Genomic DNA, 22,967 nt, shown 5'->3' on the forward strand with positions numbered 1-22,967 from the left:
AATATCATTTCAGTCTTACCGCACCTATTAGACTCTGCACACTCAAGCGATGGTTCCGAAATTTTATAAAACCATATTCCTTCAAAGCCAACCAAATTTAGGAAACTTACGCGATCATGGTAGGAATAGCTTGCCGATCAGACTATCCTATCATTCTATGGCTGACATATGACATAGGACATTATCATAATCAGTTTAGGATACATTACATTACATTTTCATGATATTAATAGTATCATAGCAAAAGCTTTTCTTTGTTTTCTGCCCATTAAATTTACAATGGGTGAGGCTTGCGAGCCCTGAATGTTTCGCCGACATCACAAAACTACTGGACAAGCGGATACATACCTTCCACGACGGAGTAAGACTCTTGGACATCGACGATTGACGGAGGACCTCCATCCCCGACATCGCGTAATGGCGTGGATGGTTTATTAATGAGATCTTCTAGATCTTGCACGCTTGGACGACGCACATCAATGGAAGGTCTCCTCCGCTATTGACCAAACACAATAACATATAGGGCGACGACAGAGAGGGGAAAGATATAAACAAATAAACAAATATAAGGGATACTGATTACAAGAAATTATGATGATTACAATCCTGATTAACATTCAATATGAATTTGCCTTTTGAATTTTATAAGGCTTAAAAATAATCAGGCATGTTCCGATTTCCTTATTAAAAAGATAAACTCCAAAATGTATTCGGATTAGTCAAATCTGGCGAATCGTAAGAATCGGAATAGGCCTGAATAATACACATTCATCTGTTGTTAATATTCTTATGACATAAATATAAAATAATTTGTAAACGAAAAATTCAAATGCATTCCGCTGACAGTGTGAGGATAGGTATACCAAACTGTCAAAGTAACGTACAAAAAACTACAAACACATTCTACTTGTGGTGACGGTTAGACATAATAATGATGTAAAAATGTTAATAAAAATGATTTACTTATATATCGCAATCCTAGCAAGATAATAGATCTATTTATCCATACATGGTTCCACATAAATTAACACTATAAATTAAACTGGCTTATCCTCCAGAGTTCAAACCTTGATTTTCCCGCGCAGATGGACTCCCTGATTGAAAAATTGATACTCCAAATTTTCTTGTTTGGTAGCATTTTTTTTTAAGTGTAAATAGTGTTTTTCACCTCTTTTCAAGACATGAAAACACTTTAAAAAAAAAAATTATGCACACAAAAATCAAGGTTTGATCTCCGGAGGATTTCATTGGTTTTAATTTGTAAACCAGTGATATCAATTGAAATGGATACACATTCGATGCAGTGGGAGTTTCAAGTGTTAAGTCGTCCTGATTTCCTTGAAAGAGGCACTTAGCTGCACCGCTCTCGGTACGTTTTTTGTAATTGATAAACATTAGAAGTAACGTCAAACATCCATAAAGAATGCAACCAGAAGATATGCAAATTGTAAACCGACCGAAATACATCCTATCCGTTAGATACGCTTTAGAGGATGTTTTGAACATCGCATTGCACGCTTACTTGGTTTTTCCCCTTTTGTTTTCATATATTTCTTATTTCATATATTTCTTATTATTTTAAGGACTTTAACTATAAATAATTTTGTAAAAGCCGTGAAAGAAGTAATTTGAAACAAATTTTCGTCTTTTGGTAGAGCATTGCTTGTTAAGAACTGACCATTTTTATTATCAAAGATTATTTATGTTATGAAAATCAATACCAGCAGTAGTGCATTTGCTTAAACTATTCCTTTTTACGCCCGAAAAACATAGGTGTCGTGCAAGTAAAAACTAAGAATTCGATTGTTCAACACTCCTCTAAAAATTTATATTTATATTTTTACACAATCTAAGATATCCGCAAAAAATATTTAAAAAAAGTTTTATCTAAAACCCAACAGTCATTTTTTTAAAAGAAATATAACAATAGGCCTAGAAATGGAAGAGCAATATACATTGTTCTCAGAATCACACATAAGGTAACGTAAAACAACTATTGTGTTACAATAATTGTCAGCTTGACCTATAAATTTCTTTTTTTGATTCGTTATATTTACCAACAAAAACAATTTGTACGAATCGCAAATTCAAATTGAAACCAGTCAGTTCTTTGAGTATACAGATCTATAGACTTAAATAAATTTAATTTAAATTTAGCATAAGACAAGAAAGGAAGAAAACTTTGGCAAGCCGAAGTTCATATACCCTTGCAGCCATTACAAAAATTAAATATTCTTGAAAACATTAAAATTATCATCGTATATGTTTAAAAACATTGAAGCTATAATGATTTGCAGTTTAATTAATCGTTAGTCCCTATGGCAGCTATATGAAATCGTTTTCCGATTCCGATCCGGCTCGGTCCGACTAACGTACTACCTGCAATAGAAAGACAACTTTGGGGAAAGTTTCATGCAGATAGCTTTAAAACTGAGACACTGATCAAGAATTTATATACTTCATAGGGTATACTTCGCTGTGTTGCAAATGTCTGCCTGAATTTATTATACCCTTTGCAAGGGTATAAATAAAATAATATTGCCTAAAAGTCTATTTTAATAAGGAGACTTTTTAATAGTTTATCTATTTTGCGTAAAAAAATAATTCTGAAAATTGTTGATTCAACATATTGTACAATATTTCTAGTATATGATTGGATTATAAAAATATGGGTATTTACAAAAATTGTACACCGAATGTTACATACATATGTAAACCCTACTACTTTAATAATTCATTTACAGAATTAATAAAAGGCAAGCGAACTCATAATATTAAGCAGAAATTGTCGATAAATTCGACCACAATTTTAAGACCTGTTTCGTGTCCCCCATTTCTCCGGGTCGTTGTTGCTTTTGCTGACGTATTTAAGAAAAATAAAAAAAGTTTGAAAAATGGGTAAGTAAGTCATAGCACTTGACTTCGGTTTTAATTTTGTTTTATTTTTAAAATAAAAGCGTAGTGTTTTATATAATGTGAGTTCTAATCTTAAGAACATTTTACATTTTTAAGACGATCTTATTTCAAAAAAGGGTTTTCGCAAGTATGAAAAATTGAAATTGAAAAAATGAAGTGTCACATGCAAACTGAAACGAAAACTGAGCTGACAAATTATGTCGTGGAACTACAAATTAATGTGGGGTCATATTTTATTTTATTTTATTTATTTATTGGATTGTTATATATATCTGTATTTGTAATGCAAGATTCCTTTCTAAATTGTGTACATGCTGGCTTAATACTGCATTATAAAATATAAAATGGGGCCAAGTTCATAAATATAAAGTAAAAATCCAATGTACTTAATTGGGTTTATCAACTACTACATTTAACAAAAAGAAAGCAAACTTCGGCCAGCCGAGGTTTATATACCCTTGCAGCTTTTAAAACAATTAAATACTCTTTAAACGACTATATTTTGATATAAAACTATTTCTATATTTCAACGTATATTAATAAATTAAAAAACAGCTAAGTTTTATTGTTCTCATTAAATTTTCGGATTATTCCTATGCGAGCTAGCTATGGGATATTGTCGTGATCTGGACCGATCCGACTAAGAGACAAGTTTGCGTAGACACAGAAACACGGACAATGCTAGGTCGAATACTAGGTCTCCTCCTGGGTCGGAAATGTCTCCGACATGATTACTCCGTTGCTAGTTTTTGACTGAAATTATAATAAACTCTGCAAGGGCTTAAAAATATTGGATGCAATTAAAACGAGTTATGACGTTTAATAGCTACTGATTTTAAAACGATTTTTTAATTCATTTGATTCAAGTTACGGTAGTTAAATAAAAAAGAAATTGTTGCACTTCTACAGGTAAATGTGTAAGGTTCCAGTACAGCAAATGAGTCGTGTATCTTTGAATGAGTTTCGAGTCAAAGGACCATTTTTTGATGAATTTTGTTGTATTTATTTTTGAAGTATGTGCGTTTTGTCTTAAGATTGATAGCAAATCACCAAGTGTTAAAAATAAGTTCTACTAACAAAACTAATTTGAAACAACGATGTGAAGCTAACTCTCACCTGTCCTTCACCGACCTCGCCTGGCCTCAACAACTGTAATATTATTGAATCGTATTATAATGCTGAACATGATATTATAGCACACGTCATTGAATTAATACGAGTTGTAAGTAGGTATTTCGCATATCAATTTGTGTAAAAATTGTGTTTGGATTGGTTTTTTATAAGCTTTTTGGGAGACAATATTCTTAATCAGATGCTGTGTGTGTTGCTGCAACTTTATGTTGTTTTCATAGTTTGCATACCAATATTTAGAATAATAGTATTTCCTTGAATACTTAACGTTACATTCTACCGAACTGAAAGTGTACGTAATCCCAATTCAGTGACTATTAGATAATCAACTAGATGTTGTCTGATCACTGGCAATAATTTATTTGAACAATAAACCCAGCAGCAGAAATGACCGATATGAATCAAAACTAAATATTCTCTATGCTGCACCATTCAATGAAACAAACTAGTATATAATCCTCAGAAAAATATATAGAATATCCACATATACTTCTATAGATTACAGCATACAATTGCATACGTAGGAAGGGCACGATTGAAAAGAATATGAATATGAATATGAATATATATGTACCCATTGGCAGGCATAGTGACGTACCGCTGTGCAATCGACTACATCTGGGGAAAAAGAAAGTATTTCTTATGTTCAAACAATGTTTGCTTTGGCTTATTTTTAGCTTTCGTTTGTCAACATTTTAGTGTGCTATAAAAATAAAAATAAAAATTTGCTGTGTATATCTGGGCTGCTATGCCCTATTTTTGAACCACGAACGTTCTTTTTCGTTTTTGTTTGCTGTTTTTTACATATATTAGACCAAAATCGAGGGCAAGCACGATGTGCCTAAAATAAAGCGTTGGCATACTACAGATTCGGGTGTCCCTATAGACCCATATGGGTCATACGAAGCATCTTAATGTGTACTCCCAATTGGTTCTCTTTTGCTGGATGTTTATACCCACATCAGCATTACCATTGACTTTTTTAAGAGAATATGAGCTTGGTAAAATATTGAGATTTCTTACCCGCGTGTCCATTACTTCGCCGGGACGGAGTTTCTTCTGTTTTGTTGTGGTGGTTGTTCATTGGTGAAGGATTTGCGGAGTGGGTGTACGAGTGTTGTTGTTGAATGCAAAGGATATGCGTTGGAGTATTTAATGTTTTATTGTTGAGTTTAAAAACAGTTTTGTTGGATTGTTATTAAATGAAGTTGTGTTGATAGATTGTTGGTTGGCGGGTTGATTGTTGTTTAGTTTGTAGGACATTTGCATATATGGTAGGTACATAAAAGGGAACATAGTAAATACATATATAAATTAGCTACAGTGGAGTGATTTACTGTTTTCATAAACGCATACACTTAATCAGACATTATCACAGTTAATTGACAAAGCAGTAATTTAATCACAAATGTTTTGTACTTTACAAGTAAAACAATAAAAACTACTTTAAAGGAATAATCAAGTGTACCCGCGCAACGCCTGAAAGTAGACACTACACTACTACTAAGTACGGTGCTTTTGAAAGGCTACAATTGATTGTATTTCGCCAAAATAATGCACTCTTACAACCTAAATGTCGTTCATTTCATATGGAAAGCCTATGGAAAGTTCTATGTAAGCGTCATGAAAATAAATATAAAGATTTTCAAGTATACTTTTGTGTATATACACGTGTAAAAACATGCATACTTATGTGAACGTATAAATTGAAAATAGGTAATATTAAATGTCACACTTTTCTAACAATAAATCTTTAAATGTGATTCATAAGTCGTATGCTTTTGTTTCTAACTCGCTTTAGGCCAACATAAATCAAATGTACCGAGACAAAACAAAAATTTGATTTGTTTTGACCTGTTTGCGTTGACCACATTGTATTCAACATTATACTGGTTTCCCAGAAAATCCATTTAAGCTCTTTTTTGCAAGCTTCCGCTTATTGCTTCAATTTAAAAAATTCACACTCAAAAAAATTAGTTCCAAAACATGTACAAATTTGAAAAGCCAAATTTAATTTTTCTAAATCTCAGAAAAGTTACCGAAAGTAAAGAAAATCCTCCTTTTCTAATAATAGGACGATAATTTTATTAACATGATGACCGATCAAAGGCACAAAACCTGTATTTAGTATTCCAGCAAAGACAACTCAATAAGAAAATATGTTGAAAAAACGGCAGAGTAAACAGAAATAGATCGTTATGATGGCCTTAAAATCCCCAAATCTCTCATACCTCAAAAAAATACTCAATATCCAAACAAGCCCTATAACAAGCGAGATGAATTGTTGTTCATTGCTGGAAAAATCATTTCTTTCAAAAATTGTTGTTTTTATATTTAAGGCTGTAAAACTTTTTTTAAAAATAAAAGATTTTTTTTAGTTTTAAATGTAAACTAACTAAACTAATTTACATATTTCGTGTTAAACCTTTCTTAAAATATCCTAAGGTGAACTGGGTCGCCTCTAAAATCCAATCTATGGCAATCTCTAGTTCAAAGAGTAGAACACATCAGAAAAATTATTTTATTAAATTTCGCTCAAGACAAATGTTCGCGAATTTCCCAGTTTTGGTTCTTTTTTTTTTGAGTGGAAGATTTACCATACCCTTATGTTTAAACATCACTCGTGAGCTTATAAAAAATGGGACCTGCAAGTCTTCTGCACTGCTTACCTCATCATTGATGATAAGCGACGGTCGACGACCAGTATCGGCCGGCGGTATCAAAGATCCGCGCCGACTTGGCGGCTCCGGGGCCAGTGATGGACGCTTTTCCCGGATCACCTCGATCTTCGGTGGTTCACCTGGGGCAGGCGGCTGCATCCTGGGAACCCTTGGTTTCTCCTCCTATTGAAAATAATATGCAATACCTCTTGTAGAAACATAAAGCACATACAATTATTTCTATTATTTATTTATAAAGCCGTCAGTTGTGGTGCCGTATGTGTATATCGATACATTTAATTGCAAATCGGTTTCTATTGCAATATTGGGATTGGAAATTTTATATAAAGCCTTCCTACTCACTTTAATCAAAAACCATACGAAAATTTAAAGAAACAAATTTGGTTTAGCTTAATTGGAAAATTTAATAGAATAGAAGTGTGTTCAAGTGAGTTTGGAAAATATACAAAACTCAGTTTACGGTATTAAAATCGTTCAAAATGGTTTAATTACGTGCCATGTTTGTATACACTTAAATATCAGTATGGATTTACGTGTGGATGGTATATTCACTGGTCGTGAAGCAATGAAATGAAGTACCCACCGTTATTGTAAAATTAAAAGCTGACATTCTAATGGCAAAACTAAAAGACTGCTTCAGGAATATGTACTATTAAATTAAAATAAATTGAACATCATTTCGGAATTTAACATTGATCGATTTTGTATTAGATCATATGTACATATTAACGCAATATAGACCGAAATTCGAACTAATTTTACAAATTTGGAACCGTTTAGACAGAGCGACAAGAAGAGACAGACATCAAACAGTTTGTGAGAACGATTGCATATTTTTGACAAAAGATTTTTCAACACATTTAATATAAACATTTATTTATATAAACATTTTTAATATACACATGAATATATCTATATATATAAATATATATATATATATATATGAGTATAAATAACGTCTAAAATATGTGGTAACATATACATTCCAATTAAACCGCCTTGTGATCTTTATTTTATATTATGTTTGTATTTTTGAAACCATTTATATACAAGAATGTTTTTATGAATATGTTTTTAATTCGTAGGCATATGGCTTACAACTTACAACTTACGGGATTGGTTTTTATTAGAGAGCAATTGAAACTTAGTACTTCCATGCTTACCTTTACTTCTTCTACTGGCAATTTTACTTCAGGGTGTTTAGTGTCCGGTGTGATAATAGCTGGTGTGGGTTTCTCAGATTTCTTTTTATCAATGTCTACAGGGGCGTATTTCTCTAAGACGGGCCGCTCGTAGTCATCCTCAAGGATTGCTAGAGCCTCGGGCTTTTTCAAGTCGGACACGTGCGCCTTGATCGCCTTTGTAGGAGCGAACTGTTCCGTCGCATCGGCCTTGATTGTGTGGGGTTTGTAGAGTGTTAGGGGTTTGAGTAAATACAGTGTGCGCAATAAACATATAGACAAGGGCAGATACAAGGATAGATATGAAGAAATAGAGAGAGTGGCAGGGAAAGAGACAGACATAAAGAGTGCGAGTCGGCGAACAATACATACTTTCAGTTCAAGTTAGAGTTTTCTGCTTAAAGTTGGGTGTAGAAGTACCCGAAATGTGAAAGTGCAAAAGATGTCGAAGACGTGAAGAAAGTTTAGGCAATAGAAGAGACATTTACAGAAGTGCATTGCTCGCACATTGCGAACATTGTCGTGTCTGTTACCTTCGTCAACTGTTTAGCTTGCTGAGGCGCAGCTTGCTCTTTAGCATCCTTAATCACTGGCTTTAAAACTACACCAAGGAATGATTCATTTTGGATTGGTTCCTTGGTCATCAGATTTCTGACGGAGGAACGACGGCGCTGCTTTATAATATCTAGTACAGATGGTTTATCGGCCAGCTAGGGGCAGTTTTTCAAGGGGTGTTTGTCGATTAGTGTGATATAGCATTCTATTCTGTGTTCAATCCGGTATCCCGAAATACGACATGCACTCGCTTTTTGTGTAAGTGTATACCGCCTTTGTACTTCACTTACCTCAGGAATTTTTTTGTTTCCGATCCCAGGTTTTTCATTCTGAAAATTGTCGTGAAAAACGTTTGGGTTGTAGTTATAGAGGGGAAGAGAATTGTACGATAACAAACATAAACTTGACTTAGTGGTTAAAAACAAATAATTTTTAAGTATAAATCGTTGAAGCATGTTTGTTTTTCTGTGTTGTTTTTTCTCTGCGCAGTGTAATTTTTGAAATTACTATCTAACATTAATTACCTCGGGCTCTATTATGACTGGCTTGAGCACGGCGCCATCGCGACTGTCATCCTCATCAGGAAGTTTACCTTTGCCGATCTTCAAGCCCTTAGGTTCTTCTGCAGGCTTCTCCACCATTTCCGCCTTCTGTATACGTAGACAGTCACCAGACAACACATGTATGTTAGGGCACAATCGACAAGCAAATTCATAAAAACTTATAAGAGGGAAAGAAACATACCTTGGGAATTCCATTTTTCTGAGCAGGGGCCTCGGGTTCTTTTTTCGCGCTGTCTAGGATGGGCTTTTCCATCTTGTTGGGAATTTCCAGTTCACGACCAAAGTCAGATGGGGTAAACTCGGATTTTTCATACTTTTCAAGCTGTGGACGTTCGTAGTCTGGAATTTCCGGGAGTTCCTCGTACTTGGGCTTTGCCTTCGCTTTAGCCTTCGCCTTTGGTTTCGCCGCCTCGGGCTTTGGCTCATCTTTTACTTGTGCGATTGATGTTTTACGCAGCTTTGGCAGCTCTTCGGCAGGCTTTTGCTCCTCTATGACCTATACGTAATGTCCATAAACCAAGATGGGGTCACACATTTTAGCAAACACAATAAATAGACGGGCACAACAAAAAAGGCGAGTGTTAAAGTAAGACGAATAGAAAAAACTAACTTCAACAGGTTCAAGCTTGCATACCCTTAAAGCTGTTTCGAAACGCACTAGATTAAAAATTGGTATAGAAAGTTTTTTTTTTGTTTGGTCAGTCAATTGTTAAAAAAAGCCTTTTGTTATATTGACAGTTATGCAGCGGAGAGTTGAGCTATTTCGCTAGGATTTTTTGAGAAGCTGATTGATTGCATTCAAAATGTTTGTTCCATCATAATATTTATACTGTGTCTTTGAGAAAGGTAGGTGCTGGACTTCTCCTAGTGCACACTGTGTCAGAAAACGAATTTTTTTTTCAAAAATCTGGCATTTCTTTCCCTGAACAGCTAGAAAGCTAAAAAAAGGAGATTATTTTCTTGAAAGATTGACATTTTCAACCAAAAAAAAAAACAATTTTAAAGACTGTCAAATAATATAGTTAATTCAAACAAAATTCGGAAATTATTTATAAATTTGGCACGTTTTAGTTCTAGAGAAAAAAACGTAGAAAATTAATTCAATTCATTTTAATACACATTTAAGATTCAACAAATCAAAAAAAAATTTAAACCACTAAAAATATAAGTTGGTTTAAGATTTATCAACTTTTAAAATCGAAATCGGATAGCAGAACTGGAGACGAAAATAAAATTGTTGAAAAACGTTATTTACACTTAAAAGAGAGGTACCATATAAAATAATTTGAGTATCAGTTCATCTGCACCGGAAAATCAAGGTTTGTAAAAAAAAAACTTTTTTACATTCTGGTATTCCAAATGGGATTAACACTAGTTGAAATTGCTTGATTTTACAAACAACTAATACCATTTGAGATATTTTATTTTCAGGCATGACCTAAGATGTCAAAAGTGTTAACAAGAAATCAGAAAGTAAATAGACCCCTTAAGTAAAGGAGTTCAAACAAGCCAAAGATTACATATATACTTTATATGGTCGGAAATGCCATAATAATAGTATCTGCAAGCGATTAAAAATTAACCCTAGAAAGTAAGATTTGCTAGTTTTAAATTAGTCACACAAAGTAAGAAGAACGAAGAAGTAGAGCAGATAAGCACTTGACTGGTTTTCTTTTAAATCGCTCACCTTTGAAGTTCGTCGTTTTTCAGCAGGTTTTAGCTTGGGAATCTCTTCTTTTAGTGCTTGTGGATTTTTGTTAGCATCAAATTGTTTACTATCAACCTGCTACACGGGAAATAATTTTCTTAAAGGTGCATTTACTGGGATTTAAGCAGTTTAATCTATCTTGCAGCCACTCGGGTTGGAAACTCTTGGAGTTCGCGACAGCTTTGTATCACTTTTTGAAAATTAAACACACGCTTTTATAGTCTACTCACCTCCATTGGTTTTTTGTCAATAACGGATGAGCGTCGAGATTCTGTCTTAGATTCTTCAACCTTTCGGTTAAACACAAAATGGACTCATCTTACATTCAACGAGACAAAAACAAACAAGCTTACCGCCAGGGACGACCTCCTTGATGATATCTTTAAGTCGTCGACAATTACTTCCTCCTGAGCTTTGATTATGGATTGGCGGCGTACCTCTGACGACTTCTCCTCCTTGACAGACACAATACTTGCCTGAGACACAACAGAAATTGTTACATTAAACCCACATATAGCCACATATTCACACAAATTGGCAATAGTCAATTAATTGGGTTAGTAAACCTTACACAATTAGTGAATACAACACAATTTCATTCATTGTAAAAGTATTGTGGGGCTTTAAATGACAGTTCCAAATTTGTTCTACCCCACGTTTTCTTACATTTTAAGAATGATTAATTTATATTCTAGTAACTCATAAGATATTCAAACTATATTATTTTTTCGATTTGTTCCATAGGGCGATACATACACACTATGCAACAGTATGTAATGCTGTGATAAGTGTGAATACAAGATACGTACATCATTATATATTTATTTTCTTATTTGCTGCTCTCTAAATTATCATATATAAGTAATTTGATTTGAACCACCAAACAAAAATAAATTATGAAGGCGACTATAAAGGGAAATTTGGTGCGATAGTTTATAATACTTTAATTAATTATTTGTTATTTTTAGTGTTTTAAGCATAGTTAATGTTACCTTGCGCTCCACTTTTTTTAGTCCAATCTGTTCCGTTGCGTGCTGCTGTAAGTGAAGATAAAATATGATCAATATTATTCAATGCATTTCTATGTTTTAAATTCACAAGAACGTAAAACAATAAAATCCGTTAGAGCATGCTTCTTGTAAAGTGATGTGGAAAAGATGTGGAAATGTGTCTTGGTTGCTGGCACAAAAATTGAAGCAGAATAGTTGACTGCAGAAGCAAGAATTTTACCTCTTCGTGGCTTAGCTTATTGTCTTTGACGGGAGTTTGATCTGAGGTAGGTTTTTCTTTTTTCGCCTTTGGTTCTGGTTGAGCTATCTTGTCCTTTTTGTCACCGAGTTTCTTCTTTTGTGTTTGCTCAGCTCTCGGTTCAGAACTAATTTCCTTCGACTCGGGAGCCCCTTGAATTTCGGCTTCTTGCAGCCCAACTGGTGCTTCTTCTTTTACTTCAGGCTTTTTATCTTGCTTGTCGGGACGCTTTTCTTCTTCAATTTGCTTTTTTTTCGCGACCTCCTTATTCTCCTTCTGATCTTCTTTCTTTTGCTTATCAGTTTTTACAAATGGACGGTCCGAAGAACTTTCTTCCTCCACTTCTGGCTTTTTATCTTCCTTGTCCGGGCTCTTCTCTGTTTCTGTTTCAGTTTGCTTTTCTTTCGGAACCGCCTTAATCTCCTTCTCATCTTCTTTCTTTTGCTTATTACTTGTTTCTTCCTCCTCAATTTCCTTTATTTTTTGTTTCGGTGTTCAAGTGTAATGAAGTGTATTGTTATTGACCAAAATGGGAATTCGTAAAGTTTACAAAAATATATTAGTAAGAATAAATACAGAATAAAACAGGTAGGTATATTTAAATATGAAACACACCGTTTTCAAGGCTAGTCGGCTTAGTTAAAATTAATTCGAACTATAAGAAGTTCGTATGAAAGTCAATAAGGATTGCAATAGATTGATGAAGAACAAATATTGAGATGAAAAATAGAAAAGTGTCCTGAAAGTAAGATAGTTAAGCTGAAGGATTTAATTGAAAGATTTGAAGAATAATTTATAGAATTATTTCGATTTATCAACTATCAGAATGCCGCTAAAATATACTGCAAACCTCATCACTTGGGAGTTGCCCCACAGGCTTTAATGTAACTCCAAATATGTCCTTAGATGCATTTGACTGAGAGATATCCAAGGGGACATTCGAAGCGCGTCCCTTTTTTAATTTTGGTATTTGATATAGAGTCACGCCGGACTGTTTGGTAAAAAGAATGAATTTTTAACGTTTTGCGTGCCTTACAGAGTCATGTTTTGAATAATTATTCATTAATTATTAATAGTTTAAAAAAGGTTAATATTAATAATAAATTGGTAATGGGTTTGATAATGGTTTTTCATACAACAGTCGGTAACTTTTTGTTAAGATGAAAAACATTTGTTCTCTTTCTTGTCGGTGGAAAAGGAAGTTTTTTATTGAATAACTACTTTAAATTAAAATATTATGAGGGATATATAGGCATGCTAAATTACTTTCAGATGAATTTCTTAGCCCGATCAATAACAATGTGAAAAAATGTACGTTGTACAAATTTAAATTGTACACTCTTCGTATGGACCCGAAATAACTGAAGTAAACTTTTAGGAATTCTATGCAATATTGGCAAAGATATCGCGATTGAAAAATACATGTTAATTGAGAAAACTATCATACTTTCCAACATAAATACTAAAAGTTAACAATATAACAAATTTATTCAAATAATTTGTATATTAAAATAATTTTTTCTGTCCACTTAACCATGGTAAAGTCGGTGAACTTATAAAACTGTATTTGGGTGTCTCTGGCAGTTATTTAGAGAAGTCTAAATAACAATTTGCCAAAGCACCAAAATTGATATACTATATTGTACCTATTAGTAAGTAAGCATGTTTGAACATACGGCATTAAATGCCTTGTACGTTTCGCGTGTGGACTATGTATATGAATTCATTGACTTTGTTTAAATATAACACTATTTTTGACGATTATAGCTGTACTAATTGCCGTTATCAACCGTCAACATAATTGTTTAAACTTCAGGCCAGTCACTAACCGTTGACTCTAAGGATAAAGTTCCGTGCTCCTTTCTATACTGTGAGAATTCCTCAATAACCTCTGTGCCTATTGATTCATCACTAATGGTGACACTCAGAGTGCTCTGCTCAGTGCTCTGCTGTTTCACCTGAACTGTGACCTGGCTTTTATTATTTTGAATTTGTTCTTCTGTAACAGATTCTACGCTCTGCTGCGGGTGCTTCACATTTTCTGATACTTTAGTTTTTTCATTTACCTTTTGCTCTTTTTCTTTCTCTGCCTTAGACTTATCCTTTTCTTTAGGCTGATCTTCTTTCTTCTTGGTTGCTTTTTCCACAGTAATCTTACACGACGACTCGTCTTTGCCGACTTCATTGGTTACAATGACCTTGTAGTTGGAAGTGTGTTCCGACCTCGCGGTGCTGAATGTTAGACGCGCAGTCGTTCCATCAAAGGTGGTGGTTATGTCCTTGGTTTCGCGTATTAAGGTGCTGCCCTTATACCATTCGATTTTGCACTTGCGATCCGACTGAGTCAGGCTGATCAGCAGCTCAAAGGTCTTCGACTCAGTTACCTTTTGATCGGCGAGCTTTCGGGATATTTCCGGCTTGCTGGGCTTGCGTTCCTCCTCGGGAATGTCAACTAGATTGACGACTTGAGACACAGCCTCTCCCTTCTCGTTACTGGCCACCAGCTTGTAAGCCCCCTTGTCACTCTCCTCCACATCGTTGATCTCCAGCTTGACGGCAAACTCCCCGTCCTTAGTTTGCTCTACCAGGTACACGTGTCGCTTGCTCTCCTTCACAGTGTTTGTTTCCTTGTACCAGGTACACTTCGGTTCAAACTTAGAGGCTACTGTGCACTCGATGACTACCGTACGTTTTTTGATAATCTTAATAATTTTAGGCTTATCTTTGATAACAGGAACAACTATAGGGAAATAAGAATTTAAAACGATATCAATCACTATCGCTGCAAAAGAAGAGTATTCACGCGGACAGCTTGGGAAATGAAGGGAGGTATAACACCTTTTAGTGTTGGCACTACAATACTTACTCTCTATATTGAGTGTTAGATTTGCATTAAGCTCGCCCAGCGTGTTCTTAATGTTGCACTTGTAAAGACCAGAGTCCTCTAGCTGCGGATCCAATAGCTCCAGCTTGATGTAGTACTGATCCCCACGCTGTTCAATAAAGGTCTTAATTTTGTTGCTTTCCTTGACGACTTCTCCGTTACGGAACCAAATGACATCTGGTTTGGGGTCTGCCTTGACCTTGCACTCCATTATCACCAATTTGCCATTGTTTTCGGATACGATTCGCGGCTTTTCCACGAACGTTGGCCCCTCGCCCTCGGGCTCTGGCTCGGCCTCAATGTTGAGGTTAAGATTGGCGTTTGATTCGCCGTACTCGTTCTTGACGTTGCACCTGTAGGTGCCCCCATCGGTTGCTCCAGGATCCTACGGAAAGTACAATGACTTGTTAGTCGTTTGCTGCGGGGCAACCATGCAGCCAAATACTTCACCTTAATTTCCAAAGTCAGCTCGTACGTGTCCTCTGCAATGACCGTCGTGTTGATTTTGATCTTCTTACTCTTCTCCACCATGTCCTGTCCCCTAAACCAAGTCACTGTGGGCTCTGGCTTCGCCTTGCACTTGCACTTCATTGTGATCAGTGTTCCAGACTCATTCGGTATTATCCTCGGCTTCTCAATAAAAGATGGCGCAAAACCGTTCGCGTCGCTCGCACCTGTTTTGTAAAATAGTTAAGGTTGTATTACACATTTTCGGCAGTAAAAAGCAACAAGAGGAAGAATGATGTGGCTTGTAGTTCTAGTTTTTGGCTTGGGTGCGAACATAAATAGCTGACCAAAACCACCATTGATCGTAATACTTAAGGTGCAAACTCGATTTGAGGTATATATGACTTGTTTCCAAATTTACTGAAAAATCAATAAAATAAAGGTATTAATCTAAGCCTCTGTAGCTAAAATAGCCATGTTAAACTGTCACATGACTAAAGTGACTCGAAACAATCAAATTTGTAGGTTGTACAGCCTGATAATTTTGTGAGAACCGAAGAACTCTCTGTAAATTGGGATTATCAAAGCACAGACTGTATATATACAGGCTATCGCTGCCCCAGTCAGGCAGAGTCAATAAAGAATAAATCAGTGATGTCCACACAAATACAATGACATGTTGATTTGCATTTGTGTGCGTAAAGTGTAAACTGTTTACAGTGTCGGGGTCGCGGCATAGAGCCGGCAAAGTAACTCGCAGACTCCCCAATAAATTAAAATAACAGGTTAGGCAGAAACAAAAACCTTTTTTCAATATAGGCTGTAAGCGATTGGAATTACTTTTCGAATGCGAGTTTTGAAGAAATTATTTTAATCGGGGCACACGCTAGGGACTACATTTAATTCAATTTGATTGTGTTTATATAACCAAAGGTATATTTCTTTGATGGGTATAAAAGCAATATTGTATATTTACATAGGGTAAAATAGCTTTGTCCTAATTCAACTGTGATTTTAATTAAAACAAATGATGAACTTATTTTGGCTTTATGAAATTGTTTAAAAACTAATCATGAAATGAAATATATTTATTTCATATATGATATGTTACATTTTGGAACAGGTTTGGTATTCTTGACCTGCGTTTATCGGCCTTTTACACTGATTTTATAAGATTTTGATCATCTAAAGATTTCAGTGGCAAAACTTATATACATATTTATACATTCCATGCTTGCCAAAAAAACCTTTTCATGCTCACTTTGATTTATAATTATTATAGTCACGACATAGTAAAATAAAAAGGAGAAGAATACCTTGAAAGTTAAGCGCAATGTTTGCATTACTTTCGCCATACATATTAATCGCGTTACAGCGATAGTTGCCGCCATCCTCTTTAGTGGGATTTTGGATTTCCAGAGTCAGAATGTAGCTGTCTTTAGTTATTGCCTTTCGAGTCATTTTCGTTCTTTGATTGTCAGAGATTTCCGTATCTGAGCAATACCACACAATGTCCGGAACCGGATGCGCTTCCAACACGCATTCCATGATGAGTAAGTCCTCTTCTTGGCGGATCGTTGGTTTTTTCGGAAAGCGTGGCGACTTTCCATCTGGAATTCTGAAGTTGAGTTGGAAGGGGTATGTATAACATTCGGTATTTTTGATTATCTTTAATTGCGTGTTGTGTCTTACTTTTTCGAGCCGCTTTCGAAATTCAGATTAATGGTTGCTACGCCAGAGCCGTGCTTGTTTTTCGCTTGCGCGCGATACTCGCCCTGGTCAGAGGAGACCACACTGCTAATCTCGAGGCACGCCATGTGATAAAGCTTTTGGTCCATTGTCAGTGACATTTTGTAGCGTTTGGACTCATTTAGGACAGTCTCGCCATGGGACCTTTGTGCACATGAAGAAAAGTATTGAGTGAAACGTGTACAGAGAATTAAAATCAGTCGAAGCGGTAATCCGTCGGCCGTGAAGTAGGTAAAGTGTGTTTGTCGATAAGCCAAACACCTCTATCAAAAATATATCTCGTGTGGGGGCTCTCATGCTTCCGGTCCGAATGCATTTCGGTTTCTTTAGTTAATCTGTTTTTGTAAGTTGGCCTTACTTGTTACTGGTAGTTTTCATACGGTGAATTATATGCTGATAAAGTTTATTTCGTACCATGTGACTGTTGGCGTGGGATCTCCGACGCATCTACACTCGAACGTTACATTGCCGCCATCTTCACTTTGACGAATTACTGGTCGTTCGGTGAATGTCGGCTTTATGCCTTCTGCACTTTCCGGCACGGGGGCTTCGTCGCCTATAGAGTTGGATAATCCATGATGTAACACAATTGCAATGGCAAATAAAGTCAGTTCCGAGCACAGGACAGTTCATATAAATAGCATGTCAATACTTGCGAAATGTTAACAAACGGTTTAAGGTTATGCTTGAATGTACATACAGATCGATAACTTACTCTTTGCAAAATCAAAAATGGCGATAAAATGATTCTCTCTCGAATTTGATTTACCGTTGTTTTGTTTTGTGTCTCTCTTTAGCTTGTGTTTGCATTTTGCAAAGAATTAATTGACAGCTGAATATTTGCTATTATTTGTTTTTGTTACCTTTTCCTGTGTTTTATGCTGAAATATATATATATTTCTATTCTCAATTGTATAAGTATCACCCTTACAACACTGTAAGCAAAAACTGAAAAAAGATTCCTTTTATTATCATTTTCCATTTTGCAAAGAATTAGTTGACAAACTGTATGTACATAATACGTACATACATATGTCAATCTTGCATTTACGACTTTTGTTTGATCATTGACAGTTTCAAATGCTGGCTCCTGCATTTCCTTAACAAATCGCTTGTTTTTTCTGCGATTGCTAGGGGCGAGACGTGTTTAACTACTATCATCTTAAAAATAACCAATATTAAAATATATATATTTGGCTTTCAATTATACGATTAAAGGTATTAAGGCATCCTTTAATGAATGAACTTAAAGTTTGTACCGAATTTAGCGTTACTTTTCATACTTAACTAATTACATATATATGCTGTTAACGAGCGAAACCAAAGCAAATGTAATACGGATGATTAATGAATATTCAGTGCAAAGATTAAATGCCATGCTCTACTATTAAAACTTACTGTCGAAATTAAGGCTTATTGTTGCATTGCTTTCGCCCAATTCGTTCTTTGCATTCACTTTGTATTTGCCAGCATCCTCAACTGTGACATTTAGTATCTCAAGTGTTGCAAAATATGAATGGACGTCCTTGTCAACCGTAAGCTGAAAATATGTTTAAATATTGTTAAAATCGTTTCCCAAAAAGTCAAAGAATGCTAGCGATACAAGCGGATTTATAAACACAGACTATTGGCCTTTTTCTCCAAGATAAATATAAACAGACTAAAATCTATTTTAATGGTTTATAATTAAAAATTATCTCTCTAATGTAACCGAAGTTTTAAAGTACATATGTAGTACATGTAAAATTATGAAATACAACTTGTTTTTTAAATGTTTGCAGCCATATCCTGGGACTCTATGGACTAGCTTCAATGTTTAAAAACATATACGCATTTAAATCCAAATGTATATGTTGTAAAGAATTTGTAATTTTCGCAATAGCTGCAAGTTTGCCGAAGTTTGCTTCCTTTCTTGTTTTCAATTCATTTGAATAGATGTTTAGTTACATCAGGATTCAGTTTTCAATTGAATTAACTTTTATAATGTGTTTGCTGAACCTAAGAAGTCAATTCCTTGGCTGACTTGGACCCAGATAGTCAATGATATAGTCAATGATATAAATAAATAGTTAAATATACCTTGTGTCGTGCCGACTCCTTAACAGCCGCTCCGTTGTGAAACCAAACAATGGTAGGTATCGGATCAGCGTTAACGCGGCACTCAAATAATAATCGTTTTCCATCTTCTTCCTGTCGTATAGCGGGTTTTTTCGCGAATGTCGGCGCGAAACCGTCGATTTGTCTGCAACGGGCGCATATATCGTGTTAAGATCATTCGTTCTTTAAGACAATTATATAAAACATATCATTACAACGGGAAGCTGGGTTAAACATTAACAAAAAAGGATTACCATAACGTCAAATTTTGAAGCACCAACAGTTTTAAAACCATAAGGGACGCCCACATTTATTTTCAGTAGCAAGTAACTTTTCCTGAGATCCAAAGAACATATATACTTGTTAGTGCGTTCAAGCATTACAGTCATACTTTCACAAGTTAATTATATTGCATATAAAAATTATTTTTATTTTGCATTGTTAGAATAAGTGATAGAAATTGTGTAGTGATAGGGCAATAGGTCAAAAAATTGGCCAAAGTATCAAATTCTGTGGCACCCAAATTTTTGTATTAAATTTTATTAAAATTGTATGCATACTTTATGAACATACAAGTTTTCTAAAGCTTTGCTACATAATGGTGTTGATTTAGTTTTTAAATATACTTAAATCAATTCCAGGACTCCCCTGCTTTTAAAACATTGATGTGGAGTGTTCATATTTCGGATACTATGTATTAGATATTGACACATTGAACACCAGTATACATATGTAAATAAGCTTTACTTACCCTTCGTTTTCAAGAAGTGAAAACTTACCATCTGTTTCGAATTTAAAACCCCCATTAGGAAATAGCAGTATAGAAAGAAATTAAAGCGGTTATTAAACTTTAAAGCAGTTACTTTGGCAATCATGCGTTTTTTCTCGAAATGTTAAATGCTTTAAACTCAAAGAGACTGTATAGCGTAAATTGTCAAAAAGATTAATTAAAAAATTGTAAATGCATTAGGTTCGTGTTCTGGTGCGTATGTGCTCAAACATAACACTGAACCAGGTAAAGCTTCAAAAGTGGCTTACTTTTCTTTTGGTTCGTCAGCAGCTAAAGAAATTTATACAACGAGTAAAAATAGGTAAATATGTTAAAAAAAGGTTGTCCGTTAAATGTGTAAAATAAATATTTTTTTAAGAAAGAGCTCTAGCTGCAATTGTCTTGTGACCAATTAACTAAATCCTTAAAAAATAATATTTTCAAGCTAAACCTATCTAGTTGTTCAATCCGTTCCTATGAAACTAAAGCTGTTCGTACTCTCGGACAATTTAACGGGCGGTTAATATTAATCGCCCCATGATCCTAAGAAGGATTACATTTACCCTGTTTTTCATCAACACTAATCGAAACCCATTTACATCAAATTTTTAAGTCGCTATAACATTCCAATGCGAGCTAAATCGAAAAGACCAGAATTTCTTTTAAGTATTTTGGATTAGTTTAGTTCGAAACAGGAACTTGCAGTTTCATTTCCCCCGTTGCACTGTGCTATAATTTATTTGAAAGGGTATATTAAATCCGCCCCATAAAAATTGCTAACCTTTTTATGAGGGAATTATTTATTTTGTCTATAGAGTAGATTACTTTCCCACACTATACTTACGTGTGAAATTTAAGTTAATAGACGCAGAGACTTCGCCCGACTTGTTCTTAGCTTTGACTTTGTAAAGTCCGGCATCCGTTTCAACTACATCGTTAAGCTCTAAGACTACCGTGTATTTATTGTCTCCAACGGGTTGAATTTTGAATTTGGTTCGGCCATCTTCCACCAGTTTATTGTCACTTCGAAACCATTCAATGTCCGGTTTTGGCGATGACAACAACTGGCACTCAAATATCAATCGATTGCCATCGTCCTCCTGATGCAGTTGTGGCTTTTTAACAAAGCTGGGAGCGAAATCTTCAGCCACCCCCATGCTGAGGGTTTTCCTTAAGCTTCGTCTTCAACGGCTGGGGCTCTATCGCTCTGAAACATTTGTAATACAAAATTAATAACTCTATGCACTAAACCCATAACTCTTCACGTTAAATGATTGAGTAAATAAGGGCTTAAGCCTATCATTAAGATTTTAAAGTTTTTTTTAAGGGAAACAAGCAGACCAGTATTACCCCACACTTTTAAGATTCACTCTATCTATTTAAACCTTTGTATAGGGCATTATATTTTATATTCTATATTTTTATAATTTAAGTTTGCACTTCTGACCCTAAAAATTACATATATTCTTAATCAGCATCACTAGGAGAGTCGATCTAGTCATGTCCGTCCGTCCGTTTCAAAACATAAAACATTCCCAAAAGTTGTTTTTATATTGCGCGTAGTATATAACTCGGAACGAGGCGGATAGAACGAATGTATCATGTAGACTAACTGTAAGCTTTCCTTTCGATTTTCTGCTCATTCTCTCTAATTACAATGGCTTAATGTGTCTACCGAAAATATGAGCTTTAAAAAATTAATTTGAGGATCGTTTGGAGAACTTGTTCAAATAATTGATTTACAATGCTTAAAGTGAAGTATAAAAATTAAATGTTTATAAAATTAAATATTGTTTAATTAAATGAACAATTTAAAGACTTATAAAATAAAAACTAATGTTTTGTATACAAAAACGGCCAAACGTTGCGCCCTAATGTTTATAGATTGGCATCATAAAAATAAAAAACAAATTTCAGGCTACAGGAAAATCCGTTGGTGCCGAATGGTTTAAGACATAGCCAAGATAAATATATCAAAATTACGATTTTAATTTTGTTAAAATCGGGCGCTTCTTTGAGAACAATTTAGCCGAAAAACATCAGCTTCACTGTTGTTAAACATTTTGTTCAACATATTTTTAGAATAGCTGCAAGGGTATATAAACGTCCGAGTGCCAAAGCTGCCTTGCTTTTTGGTTCAATTGGAACCTAATCCATTAACTGATATATCTTATTTTGTAAATATAGATCTGACTAATCTCTCGAGTCATGACAGTCCTCAAACAAAAATTGCCCGACGGACTACCGGGAGGTTAAAGAAAATGGTTTTCTCGTCCTACGTCTTTATATTTTCGGTCTCGTAGAACCCATAATGTCATTTGAAAATAGATCCACTAGAACAAGTTTCTTATCCAGGGCACTCTTTACATTTAAGAATGTCTTTATACCCTTGCAGAGGGTATTATAATTTCAGTCAGAAGTTTGCAACGCAGTGAAGGAGACATCTCCGACCCTATAAAGTATATATATTCTTGATCAGCATCACTAGGAGAGTCGATCTAGCCATGTCCGTCTGTCCGTCCGTCTGTCCGTCCGTTTCTACGCAATCTAGTCTCTCAGTTTTAAAGCTGTCTGCATGAAACTTTCCCAAAAGTTGTCTTTCTATTGCAGGTAGTATATAAGTCGGAACGACGACTATAGCATATAGCTCCCATAAGAACAATCGGAAAAATAAATGAAAAAATTTATAACTTTGCTGTTTTTTAATTTTTTGTTTAGTTCTTCGACATATAGTAATGGTAAAATATTTCCGATTTACGGTTTAAATTTCATCAAAATCGGACGACTATAGCATATAGCTCCCATAGGAACAATCGGAAAAATAAATGAAAAAAAATTATAACTTTTCTGTTTTTTAATTTTTTGTTTAGTTCTTCGACTTATAGCAATGTTTAATTATTTCAGAATTATGGTATAAATTTTATCAAAATCGGACGTCTATAGCATATAGCTCCCATAGAAATAATAAAAATATATAAAATAACTATCCAATAATTGAGCTGCAAATCATCATAGTTTCAATGTTTTTTTTTAGCACA

At 34.8% G+C, this 22,967-nt stretch overlaps 1 protein-coding gene across 3 annotated transcripts in view; it reads right to left on the reverse strand.

The window, feature by feature from the left end:
* Nucleotides 1-22,967, reverse strand: part of LOC128263781 (twitchin) — a 58,728-nt gene that overhangs the window by 33,953 nt on the left and 1,808 nt on the right. For all 3 annotated transcript variants that reach the window (XM_052998978.1, XM_052998977.1, XM_052998980.1), the window contains exons 2-26: nucleotides 20,774-21,136; nucleotides 19,912-19,942; nucleotides 19,143-19,305; nucleotides 18,462-18,603; nucleotides 17,478-17,619; nucleotides 17,007-17,207; nucleotides 16,631-16,932; nucleotides 15,318-15,541; nucleotides 14,850-15,252; nucleotides 14,050-14,723; nucleotides 11,966-12,457; nucleotides 11,728-11,772; nucleotides 11,089-11,211; nucleotides 10,966-11,025; nucleotides 10,715-10,813; nucleotides 9,209-9,523; nucleotides 8,989-9,114; nucleotides 8,755-8,793; nucleotides 8,443-8,619; nucleotides 7,892-8,119; nucleotides 6,717-6,890; nucleotides 5,071-5,106; nucleotides 4,033-4,065; nucleotides 2,817-2,858; nucleotides 349-496 (exon numbers count right to left, since the gene is read on the reverse strand). In XM_052998978.1, the coding sequence (XP_052854938.1) occupies nucleotides 349-496; nucleotides 2,817-2,858; nucleotides 4,033-4,065; nucleotides 5,071-5,106; nucleotides 6,717-6,890; nucleotides 7,892-8,119; nucleotides 8,443-8,619; nucleotides 8,755-8,793; nucleotides 8,989-9,114; nucleotides 9,209-9,523; nucleotides 10,715-10,813; nucleotides 10,966-11,025; nucleotides 11,089-11,211; nucleotides 11,728-11,772; nucleotides 11,966-12,457; nucleotides 14,050-14,723; nucleotides 14,850-15,252; nucleotides 15,318-15,541; nucleotides 16,631-16,932; nucleotides 17,007-17,207; nucleotides 17,478-17,619; nucleotides 18,462-18,603; nucleotides 19,143-19,305; nucleotides 19,912-19,942; nucleotides 20,774-21,086 (4,732 nt within the window). In that variant the 5' untranslated portion in view covers nucleotides 21,087-21,136. The remainder of the gene's footprint in view (nucleotides 1-348; nucleotides 497-2,816; nucleotides 2,859-4,032; nucleotides 4,066-5,070; nucleotides 5,107-6,716; nucleotides 6,891-7,891; nucleotides 8,120-8,442; nucleotides 8,620-8,754; nucleotides 8,794-8,988; nucleotides 9,115-9,208; nucleotides 9,524-10,714; nucleotides 10,814-10,965; nucleotides 11,026-11,088; nucleotides 11,212-11,727; nucleotides 11,773-11,965; nucleotides 12,458-14,049; nucleotides 14,724-14,849; nucleotides 15,253-15,317; nucleotides 15,542-16,630; nucleotides 16,933-17,006; nucleotides 17,208-17,477; nucleotides 17,620-18,461; nucleotides 18,604-19,142; nucleotides 19,306-19,911; nucleotides 19,943-20,773; nucleotides 21,137-22,967) is intronic.

This window comes from Drosophila gunungcola, unplaced genomic scaffold (genome assembly GCF_025200985.1).
Source record: "Drosophila gunungcola strain Sukarami unplaced genomic scaffold, Dgunungcola_SK_2 000018F, whole genome shotgun sequence".
In the NCBI taxonomy this organism is placed as follows: Eukaryota; Metazoa; Arthropoda; class Insecta; order Diptera; family Drosophilidae; genus Drosophila; species Drosophila gunungcola.